At 59.5% G+C, this 8,768-nt stretch overlaps 1 protein-coding gene across 2 annotated transcripts; it reads left to right on the top strand.

The window, feature by feature from the left end:
* Positions 1-2,029: 2,029 nt before the first annotated feature.
* MBD6 (methyl-CpG binding domain protein 6) lies at positions 2,030-8,664 on the top strand. Of its 2 annotated transcripts, none has more exons than XM_079937615.1 (13): positions 2,030-2,309; positions 3,350-3,413; positions 3,592-3,728; positions 4,022-4,124; positions 4,254-4,416; positions 4,646-5,701; positions 5,874-6,535; positions 6,815-6,968; positions 7,152-7,321; positions 7,452-7,865; positions 7,972-8,024; positions 8,248-8,311; positions 8,454-8,664. In XM_079937615.1, the coding sequence occupies exons 3-13, from the start codon at positions 3,616-3,618 to the stop codon at positions 8,526-8,528; spliced, it is 3,027 nt and encodes a 1,008-aa protein (XP_079793741.1). In that variant the 5' UTR covers positions 2,030-2,309; positions 3,350-3,413; positions 3,592-3,615; the 3' UTR covers positions 8,529-8,664. The 2 variants fall into 2 exon arrangements, with proteins under 2 accessions (XP_079793741.1, XP_079793742.1); XM_079937616.1 differs by lacking the exon at positions 2,030-2,309 and adding an exon at positions 2,577-2,761.
* The last annotated feature ends 104 nt before the right edge of the window (positions 8,665-8,768 follow it).

The following is an 8,768-nucleotide window of genomic DNA, read 5'->3' as shown; positions in this document are numbered from 1 at the left end:
GATACACTCTATGCCTTAGACTCAAGCCTCTGACCCGGATAGCGCGGAGCTGAGATCTTTTAATAGGGCCTTGCCCTCCTCTCCGGAGGCGGATCCAGAAGCCTACCAATCATAAAGCGGCACGCCGGCATTGGCCCCGCCTCATACCTTACATCCGCCACTCAGGAGCCCCAAGGCACCGCCCCCATCGCTCCCTCCCGCTTGGGGGTCGACTTAGTGTTGGACCCGGAAGTGGCTTTGGGTCACGAGGCTTCGCGGAGGAGGTGAGTCATGCGCGCGCGCGGAGGGGAGAGCTGGCGGGGGAGGGGAGGAAAGGGGGGCGGGGATGATGCAATGTTTGGCAACCGGTGTCTGCGCGCGCACGCGCAGGGCACTACAAGGGTGGTGGGAGGTGCGGGGGGGGTGGGGGAGAGGAAAGAGGGCGGGGCGCCAGCTCGCGGCACCCAACGGCCCCAACAGCGCTCAACCGTGGTTGCCCCTAGGCTGCGGTGTGAAGCCTTACTGCGGCTAGTCTCCCTCAAGAGCTCTTGTTCTGCCCACCTGACTTGAGCCCCAGTTTTACCTCCTCCACAAGAGACTCCCATTTTCTTTGCCCCTCATCCCCTCCCAGCAATGGACACAAGGTCTTTTAAACCTCCGTCCTTTGAAAATTTGCATCCAACCACCAGGGTTGTTTGCATCTTCTTGAGTCTTCCTAAAGGGGTCCTCTCTTTTAGCTCCCTGGCTCCCTCAGAAGAGGCCAAGTAACTTGAATCCCCTTGGTAGTCATTTTCAGCTCCTCCTCGCTGAAGAGCACCCTTAAACTCTTATCTTTATAAAGTTTTTGATGAGCCCTTGGCATGCAGGAATTCATGTTCTTTGCCGGGTGGCCCCGATTCCCACTCTTTCCCTTATCACCTTCCCCCGTGGTGCTCTGGTGCCCTTCACCAAAGATCAGGCCCGCCCTTTTCAGTGTACCAGACCTGCAAGTCCTTTGACTCCCTGCTGTGAGGAGCGGGGCATAGGCCTCCTGCTTTCTAGGTGTTTGGGCTACAGTAGGGCTGTGTTGCCTGGAACACTGCGTGCACGTGAGCGCACGACTGCCTTGGACTAGGTTGTCAGGAGCCCAGATTCTAGCCTCAGCGGTCCCTCACTTGCCCAGGGATCCCAGGCCTGCCTGCCACCTAATCTCCCCGTGCTTCACCGTTCTTGTTAGTAAATAAAAGATAACGAGTTATGGAAGTAAAATGAGAGAATTATGAACTTGGAGGCAGCTTGAACAAAAGTGAAAAGCACCGTGGAAAATGCAAAGTATTTTTCTAGTGCCATTAGGTAGAAAACAGAGGCCATATGGTGGCCTGTTACATATCCTGTCATACCCTCATGGGGGCAGCCGGAGTTTGTCCTAAGTAGAAACTGTCAACAAGGCTGGTTGTGGCTGGGTGGCAGCTTCAGGCGGTGGTGTGACGGTGACAGGTCTTTGGCCAGGCCTGCACCATTGCTCCAGAGCTCCATTTCTCCTTCTGTAAATGGGGGTGGGGGTGGGTTGGAGCAGATGGTCTCTCCTGGCCCGAAGACATGACCAGGTTGTCAGTGACAGGCAGAGGTCATGTGACTTGACAGGCCGGGGTCGTGTTGTGACTTGTTGACCTGGGGAGGCGGGTCAAGTCCCAGCACACTACCCGGGAAGCCTTTGGGGGCGGGGCAGGGCAAGTCGCGACTTTCATCTTTTGGGGCCGGTTCCTCCCGGACCTGGCATTCCTGGCTACCCCAACAGATTGTGGCTTCGGAAGGGGCCCCTCCCGGGGGAAGGCTGGGATTGGCCACCAGTGGCCTGGGAAGAGGCTCGGATCCTTCCGCTGAGGCCGGGGGGGGGGCGCGGGGGGGTGGGGCCCGCGTGGGGTGTTTGTTCTCTTGGGGATTAATGGGGGGTTGTGGGGGAGGGGTAGGCGCGCTCCCGCATGCGCACTGCGGCCCCTCCAGTTGGCTCGTCCTTGTCCGCTGGGCGGGGGCCCGGCCCCGCCCCTCTCCCGTCCGGGCAGCGGCGGCGGCAGCGGCGGCTGCGGCGGTGGCGGCGGCAGCGACGGCGGCGGCGGTAGCAGCCTGCGCGGTGCCTTCTGGGAACGGAATCCCCAGGGCTGCCCCTGGCCCCCATGGCGCATGCGTGGGAGGCCGCTCGGTGATCCGCGGCGGCGGCAGCGGCGCTTCCTGCTAGGACCGGCCGGGGCCGTACCGGAGGCTCGGGCTCCACCGACCCTCCTCCCACTCCCTCCCACTCACCCTCTGGGCCGCGACTGCGCAGGGCGGGGCCGGCCGAACCATGGGCCGCGGTGAGTGCAGGGCCCGGCCCCCCCACCCCGCCCCTCCCCCTCCCCCTCCCTTCCCCTCCCCTCCCCTCCCCTCCTCTCCCCTCCCCTCCCGTCCCTACCCTCTGCCCCCTCCGCGTCCTCTCGGCCCCTTTCCCTGGCCCCATCCCCATTCCCCCGCCCTCACCTGCCCCCACCGTTTTTCCCTCTCACTGCTTGACTTTTGCCTTCTTCACCTCCTTCCCCTCAGTGCTTCGCCCACCCTCCGCCCGCCCTCTCCCCAAGTTCCTTCCTACTTCGTGCGCCTTCCCCTCCTCCCCAAGCCGAGGGAAGCAGGCTGGGTGACAGGCGCCTTGTTATGAGAGGGAAAGTTTAGAAGCCGCCAGTGTGGGGTGGGAGCGATGGTAAGGTTGGAGAGGATACTTGCAGGTTTGGGGGGCGTCCCCATGTACATCAGAGGAGAATTCTTCTTGGAGGTAATTTGAAGCCAGTGGGACAGGAGGTGCTGAATCCCCTTGCCTTAGGCTTGGGGGAAAATTGGGAGTTTCTGAGAATCGTGGGAGAAGACCCAAATGAACTAGATCAGTGATTGTCTAGTGGAGCCAGGCATGGGGGGAGTTATGCTGGTACCACCCCAGCGGGCAGTTGGGCAATTGCCTGGTGACCTGTGGGGCAATCTACTTTTTATATGATCTTCCTGAGGGGGAGGGAACAGCAGGGGCCAGACTCTCTGGGAAACTTCCTAGTGGCCTGGTATTATAGGAATTAGCCCACACTCTTGGCTGAAGGTTTCTCTCCTTGGTGGGACAAAGGGGCCTTACCCTTTATATGCCTAGGGATTGGGCTGTGATTCCTTGGTCCCTGGAAGCTGAGGCTTTGACCCTCTGGTCCCTAGGGACTGGACATGGAAAGGATGGTTGTGGACTCAGCCAGCAGATCCCTGAGATCTTTATGGGTACTTACCTCATATTATTAAGGATCTTTCCCTTGAGAGTTTCCTGGGCTGTGGTACTTTCCTAGCTTGGGCAGATTCCTGACGGTCCCTCCTCTCTCCTGTGTTGCAGGTGTGGGCTAAGCCGGCGGCCCCGGCTTTAGACTGGACCCCACAATGTTTGCAGAGATGTTCAGGTAGCCATGGTGGGATGGCAGAGGGTTCCCCCTCATTCACTCTCCCAGCTCTCCGAGGGTTTCCCCTTGCCTCCGAGTCCTCTTGAGTCTCCCCACACCTTTGCTTTTCTTAAGTGCTCCCTCAGGTACCCAGCCCAGTTTAATCCTCCTAATGCCACATGGATGTCTGTGTTATCAGGCACGTGGGAGCTGATTACACACAATGAATGGGGGCAATGAGAGCAGTGGAGCAGACAGAGCTGGGGGCCCTGTGGCCACATCTGTCCCCATCGGCTGGCAGCGCTGTGTTCGAGAGGGTGCTGTGCTCTATATCAGGTATGACTCCCCAAAATTCCCCAGTTTCTATCCCCAGGCCCTTCAATTGCCTGAGTTTTCTCCCAACCCTCCTCTCAAAGCCCAGATTGCTGGTGCCCTGTTCCTCTTCTCTGTTCCTCCTCCTTCCTCAGCCTTTTTGCTCTCTTTGTCTCTGGCCCTTTGCATTTCTTCTCTCTGTCTCTTCCTTACTCTGCCCTTCCTAGGAAGGTCTTTGACTAATGAACTGTTCTTTAAGAGTCTCTCCCAATTCAGTGTCAACTAATCCCATACTCTCTGACCTTGTCCTCTCCCAGCCCAAGTGGCACAGAGCTGTCTTCCTTGGAGCAAACCCGGAGCTACCTCCTCAGCGATGGGACCTGCAAGTGCGGTCTGGAGTGTCCACTCAATGTCCCCAAGGTCAGAGTGGTGAGGGGAGCCAGAGAGTATAGGGATGAGCCGAGAGAGTTAATGCAAATCGCTGACTGTGGTAGCTCTTCTCACAGATTCTGTTCCCTCAGGGTCCCTGTCCATGCTTCCACCTTGCAGGTTTTCAACTTTGACCCTTTGGCCCCGGTGACCCCGGGTGGGGCTGGGGTGGGGCCAGCATCAGAGGAGGACATGACCAAGCTGTGCAACCACCGGCGGAAAGCCGTTGCCATGGCAACTCTGTACCGCAGCATGGAGACCACCTGCTCACACTCTTCTCCTGGTGAATCTTTTCCACTTTACAGAGACTGAGGAAAACTTAAGGGCCTGGAAGAGGGATGGTGGGAAGAGCTTTGTGAGAGGGAAGCAAGGAGAAGGGTGGAGTGGGGAGCTGCTTGGTGAGAGGAGGGTACAGGGAAGCTGGGAATTTATGGGAGAAGGGATGGAGAAGACAAAAGAAAGTTCTTGGAAGGGGAGCCACAAGTTGATCCTTTGTTTCTCATTTATTGCAGGAGAGGGAGCGAGCCCCCAAATGTTCCACACTGTGTCCCCAGGGCCTCCCTCTGCCCGCCCTCCCTGTCGAGTTCCTCCTACAACTCCGCTTAATGGGGCTCCTGGCTCCCTTCCCCCAGAACCACCTTCAGTTCCACAGGCTTTCCCCCCTCTAGCGGGCCCTGGGGGGCTCTTCCCACAGCCAAGGCTTCCCGACCCAGTCCCCTCTGGAGGCAGCAGCAGCCCTTGTTTCCTGCCAAGGGGCAATGCCCCCTCTCCAGCTCCACCTCCTCCACCTGCTATCAGCCTCAATGCCCCCTCATATAGCTGGGGAGCTGCTCTCCGATCCAGCCTGGTGCCCCCTGACTTGGGCTCTCCTCCAGCTCCCCATGCCTCCTCCTCACCACCTTCTGACCCTCCTCTCTTCCACTGTAGTGATGCCTTAACACCCCCTCCCCTGCCCCCAAGCAATAATCTCCCTGGTCCCCCTGGCCCCCCTGGTCCTGCCACTCAGCCACCAGTGTCTTCAGCCACTATGCACCTGCCCCTGGTCCTGGGGCCCCTAGGAGGGGCCCCCACGGTGGAGGGGCCCGGGGCACCCCCCTTCCTTGCTAGCAGCCTACTCTCTGCAGCGGCCAAGGCACAGCACCCCCCTCTCCCCCCTCCCAGCACTTTACAGGGCCGAAGGCCCCGTGCCCAGGCGCCCTCAGCTTCCCACTCCTCATCATCACCCCGCCCCTCTCAGCGTCGTCCCCGCCGCCCCCCAACTGTACTGCGATTGCTAGAAGGGGGAGGTCCTCAAGCCCCTAGACGGAGCCGCCCTCGGGCCCCCGCTCCCGCCCCACAGCCTTTTCCTCTCCCTGAGCCCTCCCAACCGATTCTCCCTTCTGTGCTGTCCCTGCTGGGACTCCCCACCCCTGGCCCTCCCCACTCTGATGGAAGCTTTAACCTTTTGGGGTCAGACGCACACCTTCCTCCTCCCCCAACCCTCTCCTCAGGGAGCCCTCCCCAGCCCAGGCACCCCATCCCGCCCTCCCTGCCTGGGACCACCAGTGGCAGCCTCAGCAGTGTGCCAGGTATGTGAGTGTGATGGAGCCCTTCCTCCCTTCGGGTGGAGAGACAGCCAAGGCATTTACGGGGAATTGAGAGCTCTGTGGTGGTTTTCTGGGTTGGGGGCAGGGAGGTTGGATTCTTCGGACGCTGGGAGGAAGGACCTCCCTTGAGCTGAACCTCTCTTTTTCTTTGCAGGTGCCCCTGCCCCACCAGCTGCCTCCAAAGCCTCCCTAGTCCCTAGCCCTGTGCTTCAAAGCCCATCCGAAGCGCTCGGGATGGGATCGGGCCCAGCCTGCCCTCTGCCTCCCCTGGCTGGTGGGGAGGCTTTCCCGTTCCCCAGCCCCGAGCAGGGCCTGGCACTGAGTGGAGCCGGCTTCCCGGGGATGCTAGGGACCTTGCCTCTCCCTCTGGGTCTGGGGCAACCTCCGCCTTCTCCATTGCTCAGCCACAGTTTATTTGGCGTGCTGGCTGGGGGAGGGGGACAACCTCCCCCGGAGCCCCTGCTACCCCCACCAGGGGGACCTGGCCCTCCCCTAGCCCCAGGCGAGCCCGAAGGGCCTTCGCTTTTGGTGGCTTCCCTGCTTCCACCACCCCCCTCAGACCTTCTTCCACCCCCTTCCGCACCCCCTAGCAACCTCCTTGCCTCCTTCCTGCCCCTGTTGGCCCTGGGCCCCACAGCTGGGGATGGAGAGGGATCTGCAGAGGGAGCCGGGGGTCCGAGTGGGGAGACATTTTCAGGTTTGGGAGACCTGCCCCCCTTGCTGTTCCCCCCACTTTCAGCACCCCCCACCCTCATAGCTTTAAATTCTGCGCTGCTGGCTGCCAGCCTGGATCCCCCGTCAGGGGCGCCCCCCCAGGTGAGGATGAGGATGAGTGGGTGGGACAGAACCAGAGGTAGAATCAGAGATAGGAGCCGGGAATCAAAGGCTTTCAGTTTCATGTCTGAGCTCTTCCTCAGGGTCTTTGGGGAGGGCTTAATTCTTGGCTGGGGGTAGGATGGCTGCAACAGCTGGGTCTGTATTTAATAAACATGGCCTACTTCATGTGAGGCTTCAGTGGGATTGTACATATGAAAGTACTCTAAACTTACTGAATACTTTACACATGTAAATGTAATAACTATTCTTTCTCCTTAGCCCTGTGTCCTGAGTGCCCCCCAACCTGGACCACCTACCTCCAGTGTCACCACGGCAACTACTGACCCGGGGGCCTCCTCTCTGGGCAAGGCCCCCTCCAACTCAGGGAGACCCCCCCAACTCCTTAGCCCTCTGCTGAGTGCCAGCCTGCTGGGTGAGTCTGAGGGAAGACTCTGGTGTGGGAGAGAAGAAAGGAAGCAGAAAAATTGAGAGTAGAGGCTGGATGAATTAGGGAAGAAAGTCTCTGACCACCGGGTAAAGGCTAAAAGAATAATAGGGTCTGCTCAGCCTAGCTGGTTGGCCTAGGGAGACCCTTGACTTTACAATTCCTCAACAGGTGACCTGTCTTCGCTGACCAGCAGCCCTGGAACCCTCCCCAGTCTGCTGCAGCCTCCTGGCCCTCTTCTCTCTGGCCAGTTGGGGCTGCAGCTCCTCCCTGTGGGGGGAGCTCCTCCACCCCTCTCAGAGGCTTCTAGTCCCCTAGCCTGCCTGCTACAGAGTCTCCAGGTGAGGGTATGGGTGTGGGTGTGTTTGTTAGGGAGAGAAGTTTTTCCCAAACTGGAAGTATAGACATTTTGAGTTAACAGTAGCAGAGGGACTGCATTTGAGACTGACTGAGATTTTGTTTTGTCTGCAGATCCCTCCAGAGCAGCCAGAAGCCCCCTGTCTGCCCCCTGAGAGCCCCACCTCAGCCCTTGAACCGGAGCCTGCCCGGCCTCCCCTCAGTGCCTTAGCCCCACCCCACGGTTCTCCCGACCCCCCAGTCCCTGAGCTGCTCACTGGGAGGGGGTCAGGGAAACGGGGCCGGAGGGGAGGAGGGGGACTTAGGGGCATTAATGGTGAGGCCAGGCCAGGCCGGGGCCGAAAGCCTGGCAGCCGGCGGGAGCCTGGCCGACTGGCCCTCAAGTGGGGGGCACGTGGTGGCTTCAATGGACAAATGGAACGGTCCCCAAGAAGGACCCACCACTGGCAGCATAATGGGGAGCTGGCTGAAGGGGGTGCTGAGCCCAAGGATCCATCCCCTTCTGGGCCCCATTCTGAGGACCTTAAGGTGAATGCAGAGTGATGGTGGCCTGGGCACAAAGACTCTGAGGAAAGGTTGAGGCCAAGGCGCCTTCTCCTAACTTTTCCTACACACACAGTCTGTCTTTTCTCAGGTGCCCCCAGGGGTAGTCAGAAAGTCTCGTCGTGGCCGGAGGAGAAAATACAAGTGAGTGTTGGGCCCACCACAATACCGGCCTTTCCCCACATCTTCTTGGGTTTATAGAAATAGCTCAAGAGTGACTTGGCTTTCAAAAAGGCAGATACTTGCTTGAATATGAATAAGGATGTTACGCCTTTACTATCCAAACGTAGAAAGTTTCCCACCCAAACTCTGAAATTCACCTGGTGCTTGGGGAGGTGTTCCTGATCATCTGTGCCCCTTATTGCAGCCCTACCCGGAACAGCAACAGCTCCCGCCAAGACGTTACCTTGGACCCCAGCCCCACAACCCGCGTAAGTGTGCGTCCCTGTGTGGGTGGGTGCGAGTGCGTGTACGGGGTGAGGCAGGAGGAGGTCAGTGGGAGTGGGGAGAAAATAAAGGACTTCCTGATACCTAGCTGTTTGATCACTTCTTTCAACTTCCCCTCTTGTATAGGCGGCTGTCCCTCTGCCTCCCCGGGCCCGCCCTGGCCGTCCTGCCAAAAACAAGAGGAGGAAACTGGCCCCATAGCAGCCATACCTGGAGCTGGATCTGACCCTGACTGGGGAGAGCTGAGTGCTGAGCCTTGGGAGCCCCTGCCAGCCACGTGCACCTGTGGACAGTGGGTGGGGGCACTACTCCCCACTCAGAGCACAAATGCAACCCCTTCCCCACAATCCCATCCTGAGCCATTGCAGGGGGTAGGGAGGTCACCCCCTCCCCCCCAAAGCCATGTCACTGAAAAGGCCTGGGGGGGGGTATATGGCCCTC

The sequence above is a fragment of the Stenella coeruleoalba genome (genome assembly GCF_951394435.1).
Source record: "Stenella coeruleoalba genome assembly, chromosome: 11".
Taxonomy (NCBI): domain Eukaryota; kingdom Metazoa; phylum Chordata; class Mammalia; order Artiodactyla; family Delphinidae; genus Stenella; species Stenella coeruleoalba.
This window is presented reverse-complemented; position numbering and strand designations above follow the sequence as displayed.

Coding starts and splice junctions, on each gene's coding strand:
- MBD6 (XM_079937615.1), top strand. CDS start 3,616: ATGAATGGGGGCAATGAGAGCAGTGGAGCAGACAGAGCTGGGGGCCCT. Junction 5,702..5,873: donor CAGCCTCAGCAGTGTGCCAG/GTATGTGAGTGT, acceptor TTTTCTTTGCAG/GTGCCCCTGCCCCACCAGCT. Junction 8,312..8,453: donor ACCCCAGCCCCACAACCCGC/GTAAGTGTGCGT, acceptor CCTCTTGTATAG/GCGGCTGTCCCTCTGCCTCC.